The sequence below is a fragment of the Neurospora hispaniola genome (assembly GCF_033458365.1).
Source record: "Neurospora hispaniola strain FGSC 10403 chromosome Unknown B0T23scaffold_2, whole genome shotgun sequence".
NCBI lineage: Eukaryota > Fungi > Ascomycota > Sordariomycetes > Sordariales > Sordariaceae > Neurospora > Neurospora hispaniola.
The window spans coordinates 3,962,852-3,989,828 of record NW_026944407.1 but is presented as its reverse complement, the minus strand read 5'-3'; the positions used below and the strand labels follow the sequence as shown (position 1 = coordinate 3,989,828).

Below are 26,977 nucleotides of genomic sequence, written 5' to 3'. Positions count from 1 at the left end.
AATACGTACTCCTGCTTCCCTTTCATTTCCACTGCTGGGCGCGGCAGGCAGCGAAACTCCTTTCACGTTTCCTCCTCGTCCGCTGCAATTTCCCTATCACAACAACAGCAACATGAACAAACGGCGACAACAACAACAACAACAACAACAAAAATACGACCGCGACAATGGCCACTTACACATGTCAACATCACCCCGCTATTGCATCAAAACATTCGACATGATGGTGATTTTCCATTCGTCCAATATTCCACACTTCCACCCTGTTTTCCTGCCGATTTGTTCCTAGATCGTCTCAGGGGCCCAGAATGCCGACTTCGTCCAACCCCAATCCGTGGAGACGTGCGGTCCCATCTGCGGTTCCTTTCGGGGATCAGTTTGCCCGCGAGCAATTCCCAGCAGCGAGTGATTGAGCATCGAGAAATCAGAAAATGCGGTGGCTGGGACCTACAGCATGCTACAGCACCGTGACCCACTAGCCGGACCATCTGCAAAACTCCAACGGAGCTCCCGCATCAGCGCCGCTTCTGTCGACCACTCATCGGCGCCGCTCGACTGCCTGCCGACTTGCCCAGATGGATTGTGCCTCTGGCCGCATACAAAGAGGCCCGCATCAAAGCCTGGCCGTGCTGGTATCTGTACCCAACCCGACCAACCGGCGACGCGATTGCTGGGAACTGGCACCGAATTGGCACCTTTGTTGCTGTCCCGACACGCGAGATATGTATGTAGACCACAGGAACCATTAGGATCCATTGAAACGCGTCCCTCTCGGCTCGCATCTGCTAGCTCTCCGCATGCCGCGCCGCGAACGATCACCGTCCGAGGGAGGCGACCTTTTGGATGGCTTTTCTGCGCATTGCTGTGTCTGGGCAACAACTCTGGGGTCACTGGCGTCCGTGACTGGTGCCGGTGCTGTCACTGTCTGAACCCTACAGACGTACGACAGTAGTACATAGACAGCAAAGGTGAGCCCCACCAAATCCTGCCGTCTGTTATGCAGCCTGAGTGCTTGCAGATAGCGACAGAATCGAAAGCGTGCGACTTTGCTCCAGTTTTCAGAATGGCATCCAATCGAGCCGGCGACAATTCACCTCACCTTTACATAACCTTTGAAATGTCTGTCAAATATTCGAGGACTAACAAGCTGCCAGATACTCTAGCTACTATGATCAGTCATGTTGCAATGACCTTTCTTTCCCCGCCCGTTTTCAAAAGACAGAGAGAAGCCCCTCTTTTTCACACTTTTTACCAGCGCAAATTCATGCCCGGTTGCAACTATCATCGCTTGGGTTGCCTATTATCGGTTACCCCGCTGTTACCTGTCCACATGATGGGCATCGGGCGCTTTCCAAAGTCCCATCAACACTGACTTGATCAACCGTCTTGATACGGCCGTTTGCTGGTCTTGCCACAAAGGGTTGAGTTTCAGCACAAGCCGTATTTCGACTACGGACGGCAAGGTTTCCGGATGGTGGACGTTCAGGTCCTCCGCCTCTCAGCAAGCGAGGACTGAAGAATCATGGGAGGATCAACACAAGCCAATCGATATTGTAAGGCGGTGGTACCGGCCCTCTCACGATTGGGCTACGCGTCTTTGTCAGCCATCTCTGTCCGCCTTTGTTCCGAAGTTCTGGATTACGCTTCGTCCTTCCCGAGTAGCGCTACCTAGAAGCGTCTCCGGCTGCGCCTGGTGGTGAAAGTTCGTTCTGGAGCTGTTAGTATTGGTGAATGTGGAAGATCAGTGGTCCCGCTACTATCAGCCTCTACCATTCGGAATTCGCCGCGAGAAACCCTAAAAGAACACCATCTAGTTTTCAAGCTATGAGAAAGACGCTTTATTTCTTTCTTTTTAGCTATCGAGAGAGCCCCGCCGTGCAGTCTCCTGGTCAGTGGCTAGAGGCTCAACATCGCGCAACACTAGGGTCCTACATGCGACCTTTTTCAGTTTATTTCGACCTGGATATCGATCTGGATGGTGGCGGCCGTATCAGACCCAGAACGGCAAATATCCCACCCAACGGCACAGACCTCCTCTTGCGAGTTTATGTCCGTCATTATCCAGTATATCCGCACGCTCTTGACGACCCTAGTGACGTTTCGACTGCTGGATGCTTGTTGTTAATGTGCATCAGTCTCTCAGCTTCTCGGGCGGCTGTCTCGCCTATTCCTCTAAACGTCCAGGCCACCTACCGAGGTCGGCCTCCAAGGGCTTCGGGATCCTATTGTTTGCGATCAAGTGGCAGCCATCTCGACGATGTGCAGGGTGCCATCACTTCACCACCCCGCTCTCTTTTTACTCCTTGGGGTTGCGTCGTTGTGTTTCTGTAGCAATCACGCACACGATGACTTACAGGCCCTATTTTTCCTGCATCTTATGAATCTGAAACATATCTTTCCCCCCCAGCTCCACGCTCAGTCAGCGATCCCGTCAAACAACAGGGTTCAGCTGGGGACCGAGAATATTATAATTCTTTCGGCGAGATGTTTCCCCAAACGGTTTGCGGGAACCGTTTGATCTCGGTTCATAGGAGTTGTTTTAACGAAACCCCACATGCTTACCGAGTCTCACTGATGGATATCCGCCGCCAATGCTTGCGCAAGCCTTCTGCAGTCAAACCCAAGGATACAATCACTGGCTCATCCCAGGAAATCCTCGAGATGGTTCTGAACAGGCACTCTGAACAGTCAGTTACGAGTATCTTTACCGCCGAGCTGCTAGGCTCTGGGATAAAGGACGCGATGTTCGTGATTGTGTGTGGTTCAGGCGTGCAGCACCTTCACCTTGATCGAATCCCGGAACTCTGGATCAATCTATTTTGATACTGGCCCGCTAGCCAGAGCTGCATCTCGTCTGATCTAGTCTGGCATCTGGTGCGTTGCGCTTGCGTGAACGGCCAGTGACGGCAAGCCCTAGGTACGGAATTTCTACGCAGAGCCAGGATTTCTCGAACCCGCTCGGTCATAAAATTCTCATCAGCGGAGCAAAAGAGGGGTGGTCTTTTTTTTTTCTTATTATTTTTGCTGTTGGTGCTCGCGTTTGAGCTATCGGCTAGCGGCAGCGTCCAAGACCAACTGTGTGCAACAAGCAGGCAAGAGGATGCAGCGAGCAGAGCATGGGCGTAGGACCACTACTGCAACTAAAAAGTGGTGTAAAAACTGCTGTGTTGCCGGGACCGTTGCAGATGTGGGGCATCTTCGAGCTCTCGGTGGGCTCATTGTCAGGTGAGTGGTGAGACGACATGGAAGAGCCATTTTCGGAGCCTGTTCGGGGTTGAGGAGGAGAAGAGGAAGAGAAACGGAATAAGATGTCATGCCGCGATAAGATTTTGACGAGCCGTCAACAGTACGGAATTGGTTCCTCCCCGGCGCGGCTCGGGTCCGGTTTACGTTAACGATCCTCTGTCGAGGCGCTTGGAAGGTATGTGGAACTGTTTCATGGCGCATTTCCAAGGCTCTACTATTCGTACGATCGTACTTTCATTGTCAGTCCCGACATCTGTCGCGCAAACCTTGGGGTCATGAGGGGGACGGGAGGTTTGTTTTGATGGGTGGGTCGGTCCGGATCGGCTTATGGATTCAAGCGGTGAGCGGAGACGGTCTGGGATCAAAACGGAATCCGGACGGTGACTACTGCGGGAGACACACCCACTCCCGGAGACATATACCAGATAGGCAAACCTTCATCTGCTTGTCCTGGCTGTATCATGTACTGCTACGCAGCATGTGAGATGGGAAAATCTCCCAAAATCTCGCATCTGCTTTGCATTTGTTGAGCAAAAATTCCGGAAAGAGGCTGAGCACAAAAAGGAGGATATTCTGGAGATGTGGAGATATCAGAAAGCCAGTGCCATCTCCGTATCGACTTTTATTTTGCGGCTCCAGATGGGGTACGTGGGGTTGTCTTCTCGGACACCGTCGATCTGCTGCTCTTCCCTTGGACGAATTCGCAGATTTCCGGAGACCCCCTCTCTTCGTACGGGACGGAAGAACCGGGGGTGGGGGAGACATGTACCGAGCGTCATTCTCCGATTCTTGTACCGGCTCCCATCGTACTCCGGTATACAACAAAATCATGGTTCGCTGTGCCGTCGTTCTCATAACAGTAACCCAGCATTTTGGAGAATAAGTAAAGATCAAGTTTCCGCGAAACCAAGGAAAAACTCCGATACTTTTCAAGCATTACCTTGCTTCGATGATTTCGGGACCTGCATACGAGATGACCCTCCTACTCATGGCTCCATTCACGAGGCTATCACTGCTGTGTATCGTGACTGAAGGAGACCGCGAACTCGAACGTCGCCAGGTTGGTAAGTTAAGCCCGCGGAGTTCTGACGATTATCCTGCAAGCACGTGAGCCTCGCTTGGATGGCTCCCTTGTATTAGAAGTCAAGTCAACATGAACAAACAAACATCACTTGAACGACCCCGCGTTGCATACCCATGAACCATGAAGCTTTTTAGCTTGTTCTCGACTCTAGACTCAAAAGAGAACAAGCCGACTCCAAGATCCCTACCTGCCTGTCCTGCCTGGTGAGCCTAGCTCCCTGGTCGTGTGCGGCGTCTATCTCCCACGCAAGTGCGCGCCTACGAAGAGATAGGGACAGGAAAGAATGGTACCGAATGAAGTGACGAGGATCCGAATCCTTGTCCTGCTTCTTTTCTCCTCTTGTATATGTAGCTTTTTCTTTTTCCCTTGCTTTTTTGCCCCGCCCCTTTTCGAAGAGGGGCTGGTAACGGACGTCGAGCAAACGAACGGTCGACTTCTTGCCTGGTCATCGGTTCTCGTTGCGTCGTCCGTTCAGGTGAACCGGGGCCCTACTGGGCTCCCTAGACCTGGTTGACGATCTTACAATGTGACAAGGTCAGTCACCCAGGTCAGCTTGTCTGGAAGTCTGCAACCGGAAGCCGTTTAAGCAAAGTGAAGCTAAGGTGGGCTTGGTGGGCTCTGCCGAGTTGGGATTTCCGGGGCACTGGCCAGGGTGCACCGCTTCGGTCGCACGATCTACGGAAGCGATAAAACAACGAGGTGAAACGAAACGGGCCCCAACCGGTGCCCGGCGGCGGCGGCGGCGGCAACGGCGGCCAGTCACCACTCACCAGCGGGCGGCGGGATGACATGGGCATAAACCAGAGAAAGATTATCAATGGTGACGACAAAGCAATTTATGTCCATGTCAGGGTTACCATCATTGTAATAGTTTCCGTGCTTACACACGTCCATATCCCACATCCCAGCATCCCATTCACCACCAAACTATTCGATGACCAAGAGTCAAGAGTCTTATGTGAAGCTCAAATAGGCCTCAAAAGATAACGGCAGATGATCTCTCTTGAAAGGCGGTGTGTTTTAGCTGGCTTCTGTCTCTGCACCCTCTGGATCTGGGAAGTCCTGAGAGTCTGGGAACCACTCACTTGGGACAGGTCTGGTGATCTGATTTGTTACTACTGTCAAGTGGTGAGAGCTGTGTTTCTTTTTATGGTGGGTGGTATGCATTAGCTATCCTTTAGGACTGTTATTTTGTCTCTCATGTTTCTGTCTCGCTCGTTGATGGGCTTGTTGAAGTCGCCGACAGGTTCGAACAGGTCGGTTAAGGTTGCTATTTCCAACAGCTCCTTCAAACAATAAAGAAAGAAAAAGAAAAGGAAAAGCAATGCGCGGTAGAGCTTGCCATGGGGCAATACCAGTCACATGTCATTCTTCTTGATTGACTTTCATGTTTTGATGATCTGAAGTAGTTGTAAGATTACCTACTCAACTGATAACCCTGCCGGACTGATTCACAGAAACATTATCCTCACCCTCCCTACCTAGGCTGGGTAAGGTGAGCGAAGCAAGTATATGTGTAAAGAGGATGGAATCAAGCAAGTCTTTGATGCCGATGAAACAGAATATGGAACAAGAACTAATGCACTCTCTGAAGTTTCCTTCGTATTAGAACAGATCGGCATCTACAACAGAATATCTTTAATTCTGCACTAGAGTGAGCGACAAGACTTTGGAAATTTTTGCTTATAGGGACCTTGTAGGCCTGAAAAGCTTTCGGGCCTACTGCTAGTGTACCAATGCCGCGAATAAATCAACAAGCTGTAGGAGCGAGTTTAACCCTCTGTATTAGCTAAAAGGTCAAACAGGGCCAAGATAGATCAGCAAGAACACCGACGTCGGTCAGCAACAAATACTTGGTATGTCGGTAAACTCGTTTGATTCAGTTTCAGGTCGGTCCGGCAAGGCAGGTTTCAAGGTTTGCTAGTTCCGTTTGGGTGTATGTACATGTCTAATACAGTATATGGCAGAGCTATAACCCTGCAACATTGCCGGACCGACTGGGGACATCGAGGTAGACTAGTTTGTTCGGTATTTAGCGTACCAAGCAAAAAGACAGAGATATATACGTAATATTCGTAGTAACTTGCCGCTCTTGTACACCATGCTCAATCTTCTTTCCAGGGACTATGATGTTGCGAATTGAAGATCAAAGACTCTAACTTACACTAGCAGATCGGTCAGCGTCATAACCTCTTCTTCTGTAGATCAGAACCCTGACCGAAAGTCTGACGAGCTAAGGTGGAATTGAACTAGGGATACTGAATATCGATGAACGGATGTAATGATGAGGCGAGCTAAGTCGGGTTTTCAAGAAAGTAGCCACATGAGGAGACGGGAAGAAGGGAAACCGTGGGGTAGGGTCTGAGGTCTGTATGTACCAAAAGAATGAACACAAAAAGATAGATTAAAAAATTTTGAATTTCTTTGTTTGAAGATGCTCGTCTTGACGTGTTAGACAAGTTTCTCTTTCCTTTCCTTGGAAGAATGCCGAACTCAATGTGCACGAGGTGGTCATCAATGCGCTAAGGGTCTTCAACAAGAGTCAGAAGAGACAGGATAAGTGCTCTGGTGACTGCTTGCCGAAACCGGAAGGAACGATGTTGAAGTCCGGAGTCAGATAACCTACCTATCCTTTTAGCCGTTATCTCAGGCGTCTAGGGCCTCTAGGACTGCCTCATGTCTTGTATCTCGTGTGCCTCGTGTATCAGTCTGCCCAGGTAAACATGGAGCCACCGAAGCCAAGAACGCACAAAGAACTAAGGAGTGCGGGGAGGCGTGCGGCAGTACATATATACGGGGCATGAATAGGTAGTCAAACAGTATAGTATAGTACAGTCTCATATTTAGGTCTACTGCCGATGTCCTCACCCAAGCGACCAACCTAGGAAAAGCTGATCGGCGGACATAAGGTTCGGACACGAACAAGCTTCGCCAGCTTCACCAGAGTAAGCGCCGGAACCTTTTTAGGGCGAAGATATAGATCTTAGTGACCTACTGACTCGGGCATCTGGTAGTTTTAGATGGTCGCGATGTTTGCTACTGTAGAGGTACTTATATCTTAGCCAAGCGACCCTGAATGGGATCACTTGTGAGCCAGTCAAGCCAGTCCCTCTCACTCTCGCATTTATAGACTACTTTCAGAAGATTTGCCACCAGACACTTCCTTGATCAGCGTTGCATACACTGGTAGTCTTTCGGATCTCAATATAAAGTAGGGAAAGGGGGCGTGGGGATTTGGACGGGGGTCTGGAATTAGGTTGAACATATCTACACATTCTATTCTGTGACCCTGCCACTGCCTCTGACTGATACACAGATAAACACAGAGACACAGACACAAAAGAAGGTTCACACAGAGAAGCGAATGGGTGGACGGTCTTCCAGAGTTCGCTTCACTCTTAGACTTGCACCTCACAAGTCACCACCAAACCAGCCGGTCGGCCCTTTGGTCAGTCGCTATTGGAGGGTACTACTTCTTCATTTCATCTGATTCTAGACTCTAACCTCTACTAGTCCCTTGTGATCCAAAACCATTATCCGATATGGGTATAAGCACGACCCGAAGCGGGAGAGGAATCCCCGGAGGTTGCTTCCCCCCCCCCAACAATAATAAAGTAAACTAGTCAGCAGCCCCTGACCCCCTCCGTATTTTGGAAAGTATGGGGTGGTTCACCCCCGTGAGCACACAAACGAGACAGACCATGCTACCCTCTACTATTCTGTCCTCATCTGCGCCCTGCCTGGCCTGGTGTTGTGGTCGAGTATGACGGTGACCATGTATGACGTCCCACAGAAACACCACAGAACAGAGAGTTCCCGCCGAGCAACCGGCCGCCGGTACCACGAAAGGGGGAAGGAATGTGGAGAGAGAGAAGAATTTGAATGGTTGAAAGTGCGGTTTGGGGGCTGGAGGAGAGAAAGTCCCCGGGGTTCACGGTTATGGATAGCAGGCAATCAACGTAACCAACAAGCATTTCTCGACGATCACCGCGACTTGTTTTTCTTTTTTTTATTCGGCCCTCTTTTCTCCGTAACCAGCTCGATCGCGGTCTCGTGGCTCTGGTCAACAGGTCTGGGGCAGACCCTGGCATGTCTCGGATGAGAACAATTGAACCTTGTTCGCGTCCTGGCAGAGGGCCACTGGCTTCCGAAACAATGTATCTACCACGTGTTGAGTATGACGGTGGGAGGTAGAGGTTGTCGCTAAACATGTGGAATGCTCAACCGAGCGGACGGTCCGGGCTGCGACTGGGTATGGGAGTCGTACACTATGAGTACGGCATCTGAATGATGGTTTACGATGAACCAAAATCCCATAGACTGACCAACGGGCTATCAGTCTGCTCTGTGCCAGGATCGGCCTTGGTGAAAATGTGTTTCGGGATCATGAACTCGATGACCGGAGCCTTCTTCACTTCCTTAGACATCTCTGCGTCGATAAGCTGTGGGTGTATGTTAGCCATATGCTTCTATATGCATTTGATTGTAGTTGACTTACACTGCCATAGGAGTGGTCCAGAAAATCCTCCAGGTTGTAAGACTGTTTTGTAAACTGCTCAGAGATGATCTTGGCGATGGTCGCAACGTTGGGGTGGTAATGAGACTGCAACTGCACAATCTCCCACAGAGAACTGTCAATGGCGTGGGTCTCCATAGGGTCCTCTTCGTCAGGAAGGAAAGGGTCAATGACTCCCTCCTTCTCGATCAGCTCCTTCTCCTCCTTGGTCCGCGGCACACGATGCATCATGAATGTAGTGAGAGGATGCTTCTTGAACAGGTTGTAGAACCACGGAACGATGACAACAATGGCGCTTGGTGGTGCGTTGAGGGCGAGACGGGCCAGACGCTTGATGAAGCTTGCCACCAGGACGGCGGGCAAATGGGACGAGCCCAGGAACGTATCGAGGAGGCGGAAAAAGCGTGAGCGGTACTTGGAATGGAGGATGTCGGTATCCAGCAAGGAGTAGAGTTTCTGATAGAAAGATGGGTAGTCCAGGTTGCGTTCCTGGATCAGGTAGAACACACCGGAAAGGGCCAGGAGCGAGATAGAGCCGCCAGTGTTGTAGCAGTCGGTAAGGAAGTCCATGAGGAGCTCGGGCTTGATGAACCATGGCGCAATTGAGGATGCCATGACGTCCAACACCTTCTTTCTCTGCTCCTTACTCAGACCCAGGTGCATCAAAGCCAGCCAAGCTTCCTGTGCCCTCTTCTTATGCTGCGACAAGGACCGCAGTGGGTGCTTCTTCTTGACGGGTTGCTCGATATAGAAGTCCTCAAGGTCTTCGGATGACTCTGGGATATCCTCCATCTTGAGAAGGAAGTTAAACACTGTGCTTTGTAGCTCTTCATCGACCGACTCGCGTTCTGTAAGGAAGTCCCTACACAAGCATGTTAGCAACTTGCTACACTGGGCAACTCGGGTCCTGTTGGGTTCACGTACTTGATTCCCTCAAACGTGTAAAATCTAATGTCGTCATACTCGTCGATGAACTTGTCACAAAATTCAACACGCACCTCCTCGACTGGCGACGTTAGAAGCGCACTGATGATGGCATTGAAGAGAGGCCAAGGAAAGACGGCCTCGTCCTTGCCCTCCAGGTACTGGGCTTCCGCCTTCAGCAAAGCCATAGCCAGAACGAGAGCCTGGGTGGCAAGCTTGGTGCTCTTGAACATGGCGACAAGAGCCTTATGGTAGTCGGTCAGGCGATCCCGGAGCCACTTTGCGACGGTCGCATCTTTCTCCGAAGCATCCTTCTTCTTGACCAAACTGCCCGAGGCGAGTAGGCGAACGAACACACGGCACAGAGCTTCGGCGGCGGCGATGGCGGTCTTGGGGTCTTCGTTCTGCTTTTCGGCGTACTCTATAAGGGTAGCGATGTTGTTGTAGTGCTTCCTGGACTCGTTGACCTGGGATTCGAGATTCTGGATTTGCGATGCGAGGTCTTCCTTTTCCTCGCCGGCCTCGGACTTTCTGCGCTTCTTGATGGGTTCGCCGTTCTCGGAGCGTTTCCGCTTGACAACCGGCTTCGCGGCTTGGTCTTTTACTTTTGAAGGCATTGTGGCGACAGTGTGTGGGTGTTTGGACAAGGAAACGAGGGAGTGGACGATTCGAAGAACGGAATGGTCGTCGTATCTCAGCAAAATTTAAGTGGGGCGTCTCCAAGTCAAAGTCCTTCTTTGGCGTCGCGAACTGGAGGTGACATTGGAGACTTTCTTGGCGCCAAAGTGGGGCCTCTTTTTTTGCTCTTGGACTGGCATGAAACTTTTCCAGCGCCTTTGCTGAAGCTCTCAGGCCCAAGATCCACGTGACATCCAGGTACCTCCGGTAAAGTGCCGGGTCAACCCGTTCCGTTAAAACCTCAATTCGACCTTGAAAGCTCAGCAACGTCACTAACAGCCACCCCACGCCCATCCCCTCATTCACAATGGCGTCGCGTCTGGCCAGAACTGCTGTCGGTGAGTAGATTGAGCTCTCGGACGGGCACGTCGGGCGCAAAGACAACACAGAGACCGTCGCTGACCCGGGCGCATCCTTAGGGGCTGCCCGCCTCCGGCCCAGCGTCGTCCCCCGCGTCCTTCCCGCGCTGAGCACCGTTGCCAGCCCCCGCTACTCGTCCGGTGTCCCCTCCGAGGACCCCAAGACCAAGGCCCAGTCCATCATCGACTCCCTTCCCGGCAGCAACCTCATGTCCAAGACCGCCATCCTCTCCTCCGCCGCCGGTCTTTCCATCTACGCCCTCTCCAACGAGTACTATGTCGTGAACGAGGAGACCGTCGTCGCCTTCTGTTTGCTCTCCGTCTGGGGTGGTCTCATCAAGTTCGGTGGTCCCCTCTACAAGAAGTGGGCTGATGAGCAGAGCGACAAGATCAAGAACATCTTGAACTCTGCCCGCGCCGACCACACTCAGGCCGTCAAGACCCGCATCGGCGACGTTAAGCAGATGTCTGGTGTTATCGACATTACCAAGACCCTCTTCGCCGTTTCCAAGGTAGGCGCTACCAGGATGGGGATTGGGATACATGGGATGCAGATGGTGCAGCAGGTGGAAGGATGACACGATTGGGAAGAATGATGTTGAGGAAACAAGGGGAAAGACAGAGGCTGACATGGCTTCTAGGAAACCGCCAAGCTTGAGGCTGAGGCCTATGAGCTCGAGCAGCGCACCGCTCTCGCCGCTGAGGCCAAGACTGTCCTCGACTCCTGGGTCCGCTACGAGTCGCAGGTCAAGCAGCGCCAGCAGAAGGAGCTCGCCCAAACCGTTATCGCCAAGGTTCAGAAGGAGCTCGAGAACCCCAAGGTCCTCAAGCAGATCCTCGAGCAGTCCGTTGCTGACGTTGAGAGTATGTTTTCTTGCCATCTCCGAACATGTGAAATTGGTTGAATACATGCTGACATGACTATACAGAGATCGTCTCCAAGGCTTAAATAAACTATTTTCGTCCGACTTGCAAGCGAGGCCCCCTTTGTATCAGTGTCCGTCAAGACCGTGTGAAATAGGCAATTCAACTTTTTCGTCTCTATCGGCCTTATTCGACCTTAACGCCTTTATGCTATTTTCGATGGCCTCCCGAGCGGCCTTCAGATATTCTTACAGACTTCCTGTTTCCGGGCCGTGGGGCCTCATGTTGCGTGAAGTTTTGGCTCTGGAAGCTGGGAGTTATGGCGGTCATTAAACCGAGCAAGCCGGGACTTGAAGGAATGGTGGTATATTGCCCGAGTCTCGGATATGTAAAAATGCCGGATCCACCATCAATGCTTCTGCTCAATCCAGGTTCTGTCCAAAGTGTGTCACAGGCGGTTCCAGCTCGGATTTCTAAACCAGTCGCCCTTGAGGAATGACCCGGTCTTGCTGTCAACTTATGTGGAAGGGGTAACAGTTGAAAATGAGGTGGGTTGTGTAAGTCATTTCGTACAAGTTTGTACCTCCGTTACCCTAGACATATCTTGAGGTACAAGTGATAGGTGAACAGTTCGACGCGATAAAACTCTGGTATATATCGGCTGGTTGGAGTATCGCAATTATAACGGCGCGTCGCTTGTCTTTATCTTTCTTCGCGCTGGAGAGAAGCGTTGTAAGCTTCCGCAGATCAGCTCACACAAGAACGCGGGACATCCTCTAATTATTGAGTTCTTATATATATTTACCATGGCTAAGTTGGAGCCGGAGGCACTACGTACTGGGTTGTTGGGATGAAAATTACCTTGTTAGATCGACAAAAGCCATGTATCTCCCGAGGATGAGGGGTTCGAAGCTATCTGGTGGTGGTATGACGAAAGCAATTGGTGAGCTTGGATTGTAGCAGCTGACTGTGTTTTGGAAGGTTCACCTGGCAAAGATCTGTTAGGCAAATGGCAGCTTAGCATTATGATTGACGAGTACAGTAAAGGGGAAGTACCAGTGCCTAACAGATAAAGATATCTCGACACCCCCAAATTGACACCTTGAGGCTCTAACGGAACGTTCAAGCTTCCAAGCTCCTAAGGTGTGGGTGTGGGGTGCATGTCCCAAGCTCGGCAACTAGCTTAGGTTCCATGTCTGGACCCCGGGGGGCGACTCCCGCCCTACCGCCGTCGCTTGTGAATGGGTGGAACCAACCAGGCTTGTTTCATCGTCATTTGATGGAGCCGCTCTCTTTTCATGGATGTCCCAGGACCCCACGATAAGGGCGAAGGGGGTACTTCAAGTTTATTTTTCTTTCAAGACTTATTTTAATCATTTCTTCAAGTCATCGTAGACCCCGTCGCCCCGTGTCTCACACATCGTGCTAGACGCTCCTTGGGCGTCGGTTTATGCAGGCCACGTATTATAAACACCCACTTTGCCTTGGCGCAACCAGCTTTATTTACTTCATCGTCGCAAACAAGTCATCACTGATCTCACCCGGTGCACATTACTAAGACGACTTGCCCTCGGATGAGAGGTTCGTCTGATCAAGCATCACCTGACTCGGCCAACTCTGCCAAACTTCATTTTGAGAGGAAGAGAAGAAGGGCAAAATCAACATTCATCTGAGATACTAGTTTCGGTCATCGGTCCGTATTTAGTGTTGGTCAGCAAGGGCATGGTGATGGGGGATCAGTCAGGCCGTCGACACCAGAGCGCGCTTCGTATTCAAGAACCCAATCTGGCAGAAAGAAGACCCCTTCTACCCCGACGGATAACAACAACAACAACCGGTACACAAAATGGCAACCAGCATCACTCGCTCGACGGTCAAGTATACGCGTGTGGGGACGACCACTCACAACTACCAGTTTACACCAACATCCATCGGATCCGTCGGGATATCATATCGGTGGTGGAGGACTATCTGAGCCTGGATCAACTCCGCGATATCCGCATCAACATATCCGTTGTTCGCCCGCTGGTGGACAAGTTCTATGCGCAGGACGATATTTCAATAGTCTACTGCTTGCTGGTCAACCGCGCGCAGTTCCTGAACGAGCAGTCGCATCTCAACAACAGGCAAAATGTCAACTACACACGCGCCATGCTGTGTGAGTTAATAGCCACACGCATTCTCAGGCGATGCAGCGAGGACAACGAGGGTCCAGAGGGTCTTTTGGTGCTGGCCCATATCCTTATTGCTGGCTTTGAGCCGTTCCAAAATGCTCCGCCAGAGATTCGACGGGAGGTCCATGCGCAGACAGCATGGCATAAGACGCTACCAGCCTTGGAGGTAGCCATCCTGAGTGAGGCCAAGATCTTTTTGAGCTCGACATCATGCCAGAAGATGTGAGTCGTCAGACGAAGCTTTGAACTCAGTGGGCATGGGGGCTGACACAAGAACAGTGTGGACGCCATCTACGAGGGACGGGTTATCTACAGCCCTTCCAGCTTTCTGGACCTTATCCCCGACCGTTACAAGCAGAAGCCAATATCCCTGTATGACCCCAGAAAGGCGCCTCTACTGAACCAGTACCGTCTGGTTGTACCGCGGACGCGAAATATCTTGGAAATCATCCAGTTCGTCATCCTCCTGGCGCTCTATCTTGTATTCATGTCCGAGAGATACGCAGGCCGTGTAACGATACTGGAAACATGCTTCACCGTCTACGCCTTCGGTTGGGTGCTCGATCAATTTGCAACTATTCTCGAGCATGGCTGGTATGTTCAAACTTCACCAATCCTCCGAGACGTCTCATTAACTCGTCCACAGGCACGTGTACACTCAAAATTTGTGGTCGTTCCTTGATGTTACATTTGTTTGCATCTATTGGATTTATCTTGTTCTGCGCGTATACGGGTTGCGATCTCATAACGAGGAACTAGGACAACAAGCACTTGACGTGCTGGCCATGGGCGCACCAGTGCTTGTTCCTCGCTTAGCGTTTAATTTACTGTCCGACAACATCCTCTTCTTGTCGCTTCGGTCCATGATGGCCGATTTTTCTTTACTGACCGTACTTGGTGGCTGGTAAGCTCTTCTGGTTGTCTTGGTCTGGTCCTTTGTCACTGACATCTTCCATAGGTGCTTCTTTGGCTTCCTGTTGTCCCTTGTCTGGCTAGGAAACCACCAGTACTCCTGGGTGTGAGTCCCACTTCCCGCCACCGTTCTTGACATGTACTAAGCTTCTCGTAGAACCATCAGTGAATGGATGATTTACATTTGGTTCGGTCTGGATGGATCTGGCATCCATCATTCGGTATGTCTCGATTTCGATACCTCCATGGCCTGGGCGTATACTAACACATACTCTAGACCGACTTCCACAGATACCTGGGACCCGCCCTGATGGTCATGTTTGCCTTCCTCGGCAACACATTATTCCTCACCGTTCTGGTTTCTATGCTCTCAAATACCTTCAGCACGATTGTCAGCAACGCAACCGCAGAAATCCAGTTCCGACATGCCGTCCTGACTCTCGAGGGCGTCAAGGGCGACGCCATCTTCGCCTACCAACCCCCCTTCAACATCCTCGCTGTCTTCATTCTCATCCCCCTTAAATGGTTCGTCACCCCGCGCTGGTTCCACAAAATCCACGTCGCCAGCGTGCGTCTGCTCAACCTCCCCCTCCTGCTCGTCATCGCCCTGGTAGAACGCCGAATCCTTCCCCCAATCACATCAACAGCAGGAGGAGAACGACCAGCGGAAGGGCCATCAGTCAACTCCCCCTCCTCGCACCCTCGACGCAGCATATGCAAAGGTATGCGCTTCTGGAACAGGTGGCGCATTACCGTCCATAGTGACATCGAGACCGTCTTCGAAGTCCCGCCGCCAGATTCGGTACTCGAGCAGATCGCTGAAGACGATGATCTCACGAAACATTTGATCCGGCGGCAGTTCGTTCGGGGAAATACCGTGGAAGCAGCCACAAAGACACCGGCCAAGGACACAAACACGGCCAAGGACACGAACACGAACAAGGACACAAACACGAACAAGAAACAGCCACCTGGTCGTCGTGACAGCATCGCGCCGTTCCCGGGCCTGAGGACGGAGTTGCAGGGCGTTTTGAGCGAGAGTGATGAGATGAGCGCTATCACGGCGAGACTGGAGGCTTTGGAGAAGAGCACAAGGAGGATAGAGTTCATGTTGGCGAAGCTTACGGGCGGGTTGGAAGATGACAAGGATGATACGGCTATCAATGATACGGAAAGTCCGTTTGATTCTGACGAGGAAGGAGAGGAGGGGGCGGTGTCGCAAGCTACAAAAGCGTGAGGAGCCGTAAGGAAATGGGAATGAGAATGAGACTGGGATTGTATACCTGCGAATGAATAGCGTTTGGTGTGCAGACTGAGGTGTTCCTTGCTGGTCCATATGTGACTTTGTTTACTGTGAACCTGGGTGTCAACGGTCACATGCTTAACAAGAAGAGAGGGCTGCGGTGTTGCAATGAGCTGGCTAAAGCACATTGACACTCATGATGATGCATTGTCAAATGATAAAATCTACGACTTCCATGACCAAGGCCTGGACAGGCAAACAGCGTTAAAGGGACCAAGGCCGCTTGAAAAAGGAGTCCAATGGCTCAGTTTGGTCTGTAGAAATATCTTGAGGTACAGTCCTGTGGCCATTGTCCAAACACAAGGTTTACTGTTTTGGGAGTTTTAACGTCATCTCAACTTACAAATTTCATCGATATTGGGGGGCTGCCTGGTAGATATGCTGTTGATCACTCTTCGCTTCCATAGATAGTATTGCATCACTAGGAGTCTGCTCCTTCATTTCCATCGATTCCACGGAAACATGTTCATAGCTTTAGTTCCCATATAAATGCCACATAGAGCCCGACTTCAGCGTTGACACCCCATTTCCAATTGCCAGCAGCAAGATGTCGACATACGCTACCCCCCCTCGCGAAGCCCCCATTACCTTCCTCTGCGGACATATTTTCCACAAACGCAGAACATACCATGGTCCTACTATGCAGGTTCCGAGCGTCCCCAGCTCCCTATCGGGTGCGGTACCACCTTGGCGGAGTAATAATGCGCCCGTTCCGTGTAAGTTGTGCAGAGAAAATAAGTTGTGGGAGTATGATTGGAGGAGGAGGGTTTGGATGAAGAAGGATAATGTTGTAAGTGAGAACGGGAAACTTGAGGAGCTTGAGAGGTAGCGGAGGTAGCTGGGCCTGGGATGTGTTGTTTGTCGGGCATCTGGGTTGATAGTAAAAAGGTAGCTACTTTGAATGGCGTTGTTTTCATGAGTCGATGCTAAGTAGCGGGTTTTACCTACCTGTAGACGCAATCGTTTTTTCCCCTTCCATCACGTCCACGTCTGAAGTGACGATGCTGCTCGCCTAGATAGTGCTTTTGTGAAGAGAGAGAGAGTGACTAACTCGGTCATCCTTCTGTCTTTTGCTCTCACGCATACAACCCTTATCACGTGCCAAGGCTGAGTGTTTATCCGAAACGAAAATGAACTTAAAATTTCGAGCCTTGTTTGTTTTTTGTTCAAACAACCCAAATCGGACAAAACTTGAAGCGATCCTCAACGTCGCTGTCGCCAAATACTCACATCTCATTGGTTCAACTCTTGTCCCTTCAAATTTAGTTCGTCGGCCTTGAACGAGTACCACCCACCTCTTATACCGACATAACACAGATAGTGCAACGGCAACAACCACCCAAAAACCCATCACCCAACCGCCATCATGCTCCCAACCCCCGACACCTCCCATGTGCCTTACCAGCGCGTCTACGAACCAGCCGAGGACTCCTTCCTCCTGCTCGACACGCTCTCGTCCCCCTCCGAAACCGCCTTTCTCTCATCCCGCTTTGCCTCCCCCAGTCCCTCCTCCCCTTCCCCAGCGCCTTTGGTTCTAGAAGTCGGCCCCGGCTCCGGCGTAGTGATCGCCTTTCTAACCGCGCACGCCTCCACCATCTTTGGCAGCCCGCATGTCCTAACAACCGCCATCGACGTGTCCCCTTTCGCCTGTGCTGCCACCAACCTTACCGTCTCCAAGGCCGTGTCCGAAAATACTTCCACCTCCGGGTTTTGGACATCAGCAACCCAAGGTGACCTCGTCTCCCCCTTTCGTCCCGGGTCGGTAGATGTCCTAGTCTTCAACCCGCCCTACGTCCCCACGCCTGACTTGCCTGCGCCGCCACCGACAGGGTTGCAGGCACTGAAGGAGAAAACGACGTTTGAGGAAGACTCGCATCTCTTGGAGTTGACGTATGCTGGAGGGAGGGATGGAATGGAGACGACGGATAGACTGATTGAGGCCTTGCCGGGGGTGTTGAGCGAGAGGGGGGTGGCGTATATTTTGCTTTGTGCGCAGAATAAGCCGGAGGAGGTCAAAGGGAGGATCAGGGTGATGGGTGGTGAAGGGAAGTGGAAGGCGGAGACGGTGGGGACTAGTGGGAAGCAGGCGGGTTGGGAGAAGTTGCAGATTGTGAGGGTTTGGAGGTAAATGGAGGGATGGGATGCTGATGATGGGTTGAGGATGGGGAGAGAAGCTGTTGAAGAGGGTGGAAGAGGGGGAGGGACGATGGCCAGTCACGTACAAGGCTCGAAAATTCTGGGGGAGATTTGGTATAGAGAGTTGCTGATTGTGCCGCCTTCTCCAGTGTGCATATATCGCCGTCTATCTGTTTTGTGATACATAAAATAGTTCATTCCGGTGGCGGTTGGGCGCGCCTTTCTCTCTCTCCCTTCCCGCTAGCAAAGTGATTTTATCCTGTCCAGAACGCCGCAACGAAATCCCAATGCTTGCCCTCTGCTCCGATTCGATGGGGGGGAGTGGTGTTTATGTGTGTAACACTCGATGCGAATGAGGTGAATCTCGAGTGTCGCTCAAGTAAAGATCTGGGAGATGCGCCTCGATTTTGCGAAGCGCACTCATCGTCGATTTTGTCGTGTCGTCGCCACCGGACGTTATTTCGGGCTGGCCTTGATCTTCCCAACCAAGACGGTCAAGCCGGTCGACCAAAGGACGCATAAAGGACCGAAAAAATTCCACCATTAACCGTAGTATAGCATCGTATCGTCTTTGAAAAAAAAAAGAATCTAATTCGCACGTTTCTGTCGTCCAGGGAGACGTACGCCGTGGCGGATCCCAAAGAAACGAGATCCGCTTAGCCACGGCCACGACCGCGGCCGCGACCCATTCCCCTTCCTCTGCCACGGCCACCACGGCCACCTCTGCCGCCGGCGCTGCGGTCCGCTTCCTTTCTCGCCTTGTTCTTGGGCTTCACGGAATCGTCGACTAGCAATGTATCGAGCGGCAAAGAATCGGGGAGTATGAAGTAACGGATTGTAGAGCCCCTGTAGGGTTTCAATATTTAGTGATGCCCTCGAAAACTGAAAAGTGCCACTCCCCCTTAGTTGAAAGGGCTGACTTACCTAATGTTCATGGCATCCAGAGCCACAGCGTCCTGGCCCTTGGGGGTCATCTTGACGTTGCGAAGCGCAGTGTCCATGCGGGGTGTGACCGAGGCGATAGTGCCGTGTACAATTGTGCCGTTCTTCAACTCAATCGTCACCGTCTCGTTGGCGCATTTCATCAGAAATCTGCAGTGTTGAAGTAATGAATTCCACTTCGTCAGCCTAATGCCCTTGGTGTTCTCTTTCTAGTAGAGCAGCATGGACGCGCGCGAACACGGGCTGGCAGCCTTGAAGGCGAGGATTCAAAGCTCAGCATGCGTCGTGCAAGAGAATAGGATTGAAGTCGGGTGGGATCGGGTATCGGGTACATGTAGCGAAAGTAGCGGGAAGCAAGGAGAAATCTTACCTGACCAGCTTCATCTTGACTTATTTGGACAACGCGTAACTGGATATGTGTTGTTTGGAATTGGTGGTGACAAGGTCTCGATTACCAGCTTGTTACTTTATCAATCAACAGTCGCGACGGGAGAAGGCTTGTCGAGCTTCCTTGAACGCTTGCACAACCATCCAAGCGTCAGGGTGGAGCAAATAGCCTGCCGTCGCTACGCGCCAAGACCAGAGCCCGTGCTCAATCACGTGAGTTAAGCTGAATATGCATAATGGCGGTTTCGTAACTCCTAACCCTGGAAGTCATTGCGACTCGAGCTCTCCATGATTTGCCTGCCCTGCGCATGATCTGTTCATGTGCTGAGTTGAAGCAACCAAATAATTGGGTACACGAAGATGGGCTGGCTAACTGTCACGCCGAACGACAGGGTGTTGTTTGCTATGACTTTGTCTCAGGAGCTATAGCTGTGATTGCACAGGTCATGATGCCTCATGGCAGGCTAAGGACCATGAAACGGACATCGGGCTTACCGCCTTCAACTGCCTATCCTGTCATATAATTCGGAACGACACAGGGTGGATATGTAAATGCCATCATCGCTCAACTCCAACACGAAAGCAAACCATAACACTATTGAAAGGATGCCATGGCAACTTCGCTGAAAAGACATTCGCTTGTACGTTCTGCGTGTGGTCATTCCCCGCTCAATCGCCGGGATATTCACTTGTCCTTCTCGTTCTCGTTCTCCGAAATCTTCTCCCACTCATCTTCCGTGCTGACGCCGCTCCTAGTGCCCAGACTCGGTGTCTCCTCAACCACTCTGTGCTTCAGCTCTCCAATCTGCTGGATAGGCTCAACCTCATGGCTGACCGCCTCTGCAATTGACTCCTGCCTCGTGAGGCTAGCTGTCGATGTAGCTGCCTCCACTTCCGTTTCGCTGTCTTCCGATGTGACTGGAGTTGGCGCCGCTTCTTTGGCTCTTCTCGCCTTTTCCTCTTCTTGGATTTGGTGCACCTTCAATTCCGCCGCGAACCAATTGATGGATCCCCAAAGTCCACCGCAGAGAGCCGAGAGAATTACAAAGTGGATACTCCATGTCGCAAAGAGGAGGCACGCCAGGACAAGTTGCAGAGCGGCAAATGTAACGTTTGTCGCAATAAGGAGGGTGGGAGTCGGCCCCGGAGTGAAGATCGACTCCCAGAGATTTGTAACGAAGGATGTCATTGAGAAGATTAGGCTGGCGCTATGTTGGCGATGAAAAGTTTGACCGGGAGGGTATATCGTGTAGAAGGGAAATTCTTGCTGTCGATGCGTGTTCAGGACGGTGCGCCGTGGAAGCGATGCGGACAAACGAAGAGACAAGCTCGCAGTATAGTCAACGATTCGTGGTAGATGACTACAATCGAAGAGAGGGTTAGTCACGGCATCACAACCTTTTATAATGACGAGGGACAGAAGGTGGGGGACGGATGAGGATGTGCAGCCCAACCAGGCAAAGCCCGTAGGGCCGAAGAGCTGGTCACCCGCCGAGAGGACAGGGCCATGGTTGCCAGATCACAAGACACGGTTGCTCTTCAACTACTGACCTATTCTAGTTGTAAAATTTGGCCTTTGATGCTCCAATGCGTGTCGTTCGTTGCAGGCTGCCACCGGTGGAACGAAGCAAGAAACCGTCGCAGAGGGTGATCTTTTCTAGATCAGATGAAAGTATGTGCGATACGGTCTATCGATGCCACAGGATTGGGCGTGCGTAAACGGCGCGCGTAAAGTAAGATAGACAGCTGGGTGTGCAGCACTCGAGTAAATGACAGTTAAGTAAAACTCTGCTTTGGACAAAAGAATACGGCTGGGAAAGCAAAGGTCTTGTGGTGGATGTTGAAAATCAGTTTGGCAATGTCGTGAGTCTGCCCGGTAATTCTTGAATTCCAGTCTATGGCAGAGGTTCGTGACGTGATGACTGGACGGCGGGGAAGATCGATGGATATGGTGGGGTAATCTAGGTATATATGGGATGTAACCGCCTTTTCAGGCTGAAGGAGTGGGTCTAGACCGGGAATTGAGTTCAGCTTTCAGCTCCACTTAGTTACAGAAAAAGCTGTCTAGCTGTACGTAACCCGCGAAGCCATCGCGGACTCCAATCGTTCCAAGCATTCAATAGCTGGCAACAGGACACGCCAGCTGTACAAACAACGTCTTGTATACCTTAATATGACCTTGGTTGCCACAAGTTTCCGAGACTAGATCTCCTGGCTACGAAGCTTATGAGGTTGCAGCAAAGAATACCGAATTGGTCAAAGGTCCTAAGCAACCAACATCTGAATGCAGTGTTGTACTCTTAAAGATGGAATGAGGGGGGGTGCGTCCCCGTGATCCGACTGGCACAATATATTTTCATCCTATCACAATGTCCCGTCCTAGACGGTGACGAGGGCGCTTATGTCGGAGATGCGCTGCGATAAGGAGGCGTAGAAGTCACTAACAGCATTCGGCTGGCTATCGGCGAGAAAATCGTTAGGGCCCACTCCATACCACTAGCACTTACAAGCAATACCATCTTCATCCGCATCTCAATCAGGCCTCCTATCAGGCATCCTATCTTGTGCCATCTGGGCATCCATGGACTAGACAAGCACGGCGTTGGAACAGCATGAACCCCAGTTGTTCGGCTAACTTGCTCTGACACACCATCACCGCTCTGGAATTGCGCAGATAGGCTGCACGATTACATTAGCGATGCGTCACTTCCTCGGGATGCTCTGATCCAGGAACTGAATGGAACTTCGATCTCATTGTATAAGATGTGCAGATGCGTGCAAGAGTAATCCGAAGGTGTGATGTATCTGACTGTGAGGTGTTTGGTTGCACTCGCTTGTCAAATAAGGTTGATGGGAGTAGCATGTGGCCATTATCGATGGATATCTCCTGCCACATCATGATACTTGGTTTATTCTTACTGTAACTGCGAGTCAGCGTAGAATTTCATGTCCATCCCAGAACCTCGACCGAGAAAAAGAAAAAGAAGAAAGAAGAAACAAAAAGCCCCTTTACAATAAGACTCGCAACTTTGAGATTCGGAAAGACAGAGACGACACAGGGTTATAAGTTAGACAGTTGCGAGTATTTACGACACGCATCCACTGGTAATGAATGACTGCACCTCTATAGGAAAGCTGCCACCCACATACCTAGATTTCTTGCGACTGAAGTAGCCTCGACGCCTGCTTAAACCTGATCGGTCCTGCACAAGTGCGTCTTATGCACAAGGGCTTGATTCACAGTTTGTTCTTGGCTCCAAGATCAGCTACAGGTGGCCCTGATATTTACGGTATCACTTCACGAAATTACAACAGTCTACAAAACACCATCTTACCAAATTACGTCCCTGCTAACCTACGAACCTAGCTACCAACAAGACTGGTTTGGAAGGCTGTTTGCGCTCCCACGTCCATCAGAAGCAAAAGGTGTCGGTTCTCAAACACGGTCCACGCCTCTTTATCACACGAATTCAATCAATTGTGTTCGATAGGTGAGCGCGAGTAAACTCGATACAGTCATTTAAGACTGAAATTCCATCACACAACACGCCAAAGACATTTCCTCATACCTTATTTCTTCTCATGCAAGTACTGACCATGTGTCAACACAACATTCGAACTCAAAAGACAGCACCTACACTTGGCTCAAGATGCATCTGCAAGAGCCTCAGTCACACGGGCCCGGCGCCCCTTCGTTTTCCGCCCGTCCACAATTTTGAATTAGGTGGGGTGAAATCTCGGGATTAGCCGGCCACCCATCGACTGCGAACCATGTACTCTATTTCCGCTCTTTACAGTTCAGGCGGAAAGTGTAGAGTAAAAGACACCTATCGGATGTAGGCCACCTACGATCATGCTACCTAGAAATTGATCAGAATCTCCGAGAAGATACGCGTAATTCAGCTATGAGAATTCAACGTTCAGTATTCTACCGCCCCTCAAAAGCCTTACGGTGTTAGATATCGATGAGCACGCTGACTTGGATGAGATGGCGATCTTGATCGAACGGTCTAGAGATGGTTTGGAGGAGCTCAGAATAGAAATTTCATCAGGCACACAGAGGTACATAAGGAACTCTTCATGGCGTGGGATTGATCGACTCTCGAGCAGGTAGATCATAATTCGAGATGGCCAGGTGAGTGTAGAGGTAACGTACCAATGGTAGAGAGACGTTTGGGAGATGTGCTGGGCGTCTTGGTCGGCAAGAGACGATATACGGAGGCGATCATCCCAGATGAACAAGCATGACACTGTTGGCATGTCTGTATCAGGGACCCAAATTTCGAGCTCCGCGACAAATTCTTGTGCTGAACGAACATATGTCGCCCAGTCTTCCACCCGTCAGTCTTCTACATTGGCATTGCCATCAGCATCTGAGAACATAAGACCAGAGAATCTTACGGCCCATCATCAACAACAACAACCTAGTGGCCAAGCTTTCGTGATTCCTAAATAGTAGCAAAAGAGGAATAGGAAGAAGAGAACTAGCATTAATTCTGTAACATGGAAGTACCTTGCTTCATCAGTCCTAGACCACTAGATTCACGAAACAAATGAGTACGACACTACTTTATCCCTCGTTACTAAGTTACGGGTCGATCTTCTCACTATGATAGATTATATCGCCTGTAGGCTACTCTTATTCTCGTACTGTATATAGTTACCTATTCATCACTACTTGCCTCAGCTTTCCTTTCTTCCTTTCCTTCTTTCTACCTACTACCTCAACCTCCAACCAGTCACAACGCCATAATCGGACCGTACAAAAGTACCGTAGTTTGTAAATGCGACAACTCTAGAATTTAATCCAATTGAGAAAAATAAAGTATCCACGCCTCCATCGTCCCTTTGAAGTTCCTTGTCTCCTCATTGCATGTGATTCAAAACGCTCAATCCTGTACGAATAGAAACCGTTTGAAGTCGTGGGCATTATATAGAGATAATGTGAAAGCTCGACTATCAACAACCGCCCGATTAGCTCAGCTGGTTAGAGCGTCGTACTAATATCTTGTCTTTCGAGATATCAAGTTCATGCGAAGGTCAACAGTTCAATCCTGTTATTGGGCATCTCCTTTTTTCTTTTTTTTTCTTTTGTGGGTAATCTTGTTCGATGTGGATGACGTAGGCAGGGATAGTCAAGAATGTGAGAGAGAGATGACTCGACTACTATCTACCTATCTACTATTGCAGTGTTCATTTCAGGAAGAGACGAAGTGATATTATCTAGTAGATAGTAGTATCTTGGTAGATGTTCAGTGAAAAATTCCAGAGGAATAGTTTTCTCTACCTTTTTTTTTTTTTTTTTGTTTGAAGAGGGAAGGAAGTTGAAGTCCCATTCCATCTTGAGTTTTCATGACGTACCGGAAAGAACTTGGGTAGGTAGAGGTATTTAGGCATACTAGGCAACCCTCTTGTGGGATGCTCCTCCCTTCATCATTTTTCTAGGCCTTTGATAAAGAGTAAGGGAAGGGGGAGAAGGATAAGAAGTTTTGGGCCTGCACCTCCGCTTTCCAAACTTGACTGACAGATAGGGAGGTAAAGGAACCCTCACTGATTTGACTGACTGATCTCTTAGTAAGTGCAAGAACGGGCCTTCTTGGGCAGCACGCAATTCCGTGTGGAAAGACAAGCCCATCAGCATGCCTCAGCATACTTGGGCTTGAATGCGAGGCAGTTAGATTAAATCACTTCGTTTGTACCATCCCGTTGCTGCCAGAAGACCGAGATACGCAATAAAGGGGGCTGCAAATCTTTGTTGGCTGGCGGGGTGTATACTTACGGCAGCCATCCCTCGAATCCTTGAACCTTGGTTCCTTGCGTGTGGCAGCGTGCCTCATCGGGAGTACCTCTGTCCTTTGACCTTCGAGAAAACAGGTCAAGAGCATCCATACCATAAGCTTCACCAGGAAGAACGGGACGGGAAGCCTCCCTACTCGCTTAGTACCTCCGTTCATCCCGTTGTTGAATCCTAGCGCAACACGATGCGCTTCTTAGTTTTGATCGATAGTCCCATGCATCGTGTGCTCATCGTATGCACGCAAATCATGGGCTTGGTGTCTCTCTGGTTCAGTTGCCCCGCCAGCTTACCGGCTTCTTTGATTGCTGCAAGTGTTTGCGACGGGATCTCATCGGGAGGGACTGTAGTTCGACACATGCGGAAGACAAGTGTCATAGCGACGAGAGCTTGGGGGAACAAAAGAAGCAAGGAAGGAGAGATGGGAGAGAGGGCCCGGGGAGATCCTTCATGGCAAATGGATGGGGTTCATATCGGTCTTCGTGTTTGTGATGAGTAGTATGTAGGCGATATGGGTGTCGTGCGGTAGTTGAGTCGATGGATGCCTTTTGTGCTACAGAGGATCTATATTTCCTTGATTCTTTTTAGCCGCAGGATAGCTTCAGGGCGTACGGCAGCCTGTGCTAGGATTTGACACGATAAGGGTCTATCCGGTAGCTTGATGGGGTTCATTGTCCACATGTCGCCTGGTAGAGACGGTGAGGAAGCTATTCACGGATATCTCAAACCGTGTAGGTTGAGCATCGATCGATGGCTAGTTTGCTTTCAGCTAGGTTCCACTCAAGCTTCAAGTCCACTACGCTTCACCCCTTTGAGTCCTTCCAGTTTTGACTACAGTTGTCTGGACTCTGGAAGAATACTTGCAAGAGCGACGTCGACTGACAGTCAAAAGGTTAGTAGTGTCCTGAGGTTGAGAGATGTCCCAGACTGAAATATCTAGGGCTCGGATCCGAGTCAATGTAAGCTTACCTCTATCTCCATGAGACCTGGTTCACTTGAGGCGCCCAATAGTTCAACTGCCATGCGCCCGTGATACTGTAGTATTTCATACCTATGCTTTTCGGTGCAACTACTTGTCTTGGTCGATATACCCGAGAGTTTGTAGTAAGATAGCTCAACTGGAAGTGCCCTGGTGAAAGTCCCCGCGAAAGTGTTGTTTCGGAACGGACAAGGATGTCGAAGCAGCGCAGGTAGTAAGCAGGCGCCGGATCTTAGAACGATTACTCCGTGATTACAAACTGCAGGGAAAGAATGTCAGCAGCGTAGCTGTTGGTGATTGGCTAAAATACTAGTTTCTGTGATTTAGGCAATGGATGGTGATGTTGGATTCTGCATAGTCCGACGTTGCAATGCAATGGAATCCGACCCCCCCAGTGAGGACACTGACCTCGGTGAGATGGTTCGGGAGAAATCGCTGGACAGTTATGCAGGCATGGATCGCAAATTGTGTCACCCACTGCCACAGGAATCTTGAAGTCCTGGCCCATCAGGGACCAGTGTCTTGGAACCGTACAGTGATGATCTTGTGTCCCGACTCAGGTCAGATCCGATCCTCTGACTCGCGGTCTTTTTGTCAATAAGGGTCCTGAAATACAATGCGGCCTTGCTATGGGAGTGTAGGGTCGATATCGGTATGTGCGAGCCTTTTGTCCCGTAGG

General features: G+C 50.6%; 9 protein-coding genes and 1 non-coding gene across 10 annotated transcripts; 6 read left to right on the top strand and 4 right to left on the bottom strand.

Moving 5' to 3' along the window:
• Positions 1-112: 112 nt before the first annotated feature.
• Positions 113-409, top strand: B0T23DRAFT_426794 (uncharacterized protein; the record flags this gene model as incomplete). The annotated part of the gene is made up of 2 exons (XM_062840015.1): positions 113-226; positions 290-409. The coding sequence occupies 2 exons, from the start codon at positions 113-115 to the stop codon at positions 407-409; spliced, it is 234 nt and encodes a 77-aa protein (XP_062695982.1).
• A 7,557-nt stretch (positions 410-7,966) lies between these two features.
• B0T23DRAFT_91757 (uncharacterized protein) lies at positions 7,967-8,772 on the bottom strand. The gene has a single exon (XM_062841985.1). It carries the CDS (start codon positions 8,539-8,541, stop codon positions 8,056-8,058), a length of 486 nt encoding a protein of 161 aa, XP_062695981.1. The 5' UTR covers positions 8,542-8,772; the 3' UTR covers positions 7,967-8,055.
• Positions 8,529-10,553, bottom strand: B0T23DRAFT_91752 (CBF/Mak21 family-domain-containing protein). Its single transcript, XM_062841984.1, has 3 exons — positions 9,771-10,553; positions 8,829-9,708; positions 8,529-8,772 (listed from the first exon to the last, which is right to left on the bottom strand). Exons 1-3 carry the CDS (start codon positions 10,385-10,387, stop codon positions 8,626-8,628), a joined length of 1,644 nt encoding a protein of 547 aa, XP_062695980.1. The 5' UTR covers positions 10,388-10,553; the 3' UTR covers positions 8,529-8,625.
• A 202-nt stretch (positions 10,554-10,755) lies between these two features.
• B0T23DRAFT_438662 (ATP synthase subunit 4 mitochondrial precursor) lies at positions 10,756-11,873 on the top strand (the record flags this gene model as incomplete). Its single annotated transcript, XM_062840666.1, has 4 exons — positions 10,756-10,786; positions 10,838-11,319; positions 11,449-11,671; positions 11,737-11,873. 4 exons carry the CDS (start codon positions 10,756-10,758, stop codon positions 11,754-11,756), a joined length of 756 nt encoding a protein of 251 aa, XP_062695979.1. The 3' UTR covers positions 11,757-11,873.
• Positions 11,874-13,194: 1,321 nt separating this feature from the next.
• On the top strand, positions 13,195-16,081 carry B0T23DRAFT_91703 (uncharacterized protein). The gene is made up of 6 exons (XM_062841983.1): positions 13,195-14,067; positions 14,125-14,439; positions 14,492-14,749; positions 14,804-14,863; positions 14,915-14,978; positions 15,035-16,081. The coding sequence occupies exons 1-6, from the start codon at positions 13,394-13,396 to the stop codon at positions 15,992-15,994; spliced, it is 2,331 nt and encodes a 776-aa protein (XP_062695978.1). The 5' UTR covers positions 13,195-13,393; the 3' UTR covers positions 15,995-16,081.
• Positions 16,082-16,446: 365 nt separating this feature from the next.
• Positions 16,447-17,078, top strand: B0T23DRAFT_374976 (uncharacterized protein). The gene has a single exon (XM_062836880.1). The coding sequence runs from the start codon at positions 16,608-16,610 to the stop codon at positions 16,887-16,889; it is 282 nt and encodes a 93-aa protein (XP_062695977.1). The 5' UTR covers positions 16,447-16,607; the 3' UTR covers positions 16,890-17,078.
• Positions 17,079-17,213: 135 nt separating this feature from the next.
• On the top strand, positions 17,214-18,291 carry B0T23DRAFT_374975 (methyltransferase domain-containing protein). The gene has a single exon (XM_062836879.1). It carries the CDS (start codon positions 17,427-17,429, stop codon positions 18,186-18,188), a length of 762 nt encoding a protein of 253 aa, XP_062695976.1. The 5' UTR covers positions 17,214-17,426; the 3' UTR covers positions 18,189-18,291.
• Positions 18,292-18,520: 229 nt separating this feature from the next.
• B0T23DRAFT_91681 (small nuclear ribonucleoprotein Sm D1) lies at positions 18,521-19,829 on the bottom strand. The gene is made up of 3 exons (XM_062841982.1): positions 19,509-19,829; positions 19,121-19,288; positions 18,521-19,042 (listed from the first exon to the last, which is right to left on the bottom strand). Exons 1-3 carry the CDS (start codon positions 19,520-19,522, stop codon positions 18,853-18,855), a joined length of 372 nt encoding a protein of 123 aa, XP_062695975.1. The 5' UTR covers positions 19,523-19,829; the 3' UTR covers positions 18,521-18,852.
• Positions 19,830-20,210: 381 nt separating this feature from the next.
• B0T23DRAFT_310267 (Pkr1-domain-containing protein) lies at positions 20,211-20,714 on the bottom strand (the record flags this gene model as incomplete). The annotated part of the gene is made up of 1 exon (XM_062834576.1): positions 20,211-20,714. The coding sequence occupies one exon, from the start codon at positions 20,712-20,714 to the stop codon at positions 20,211-20,213; it is 504 nt and encodes a 167-aa protein (XP_062695974.1).
• A 3,779-nt stretch (positions 20,715-24,493) lies between these two features.
• B0T23DRAFT_t104 lies at positions 24,494-24,592 on the top strand. Its single transcript has one exon. It is a non-coding gene; the product is annotated as a tRNA-Ile (tRNA).
• Positions 24,593-26,977: the final 2,385 nt, after the last annotated feature.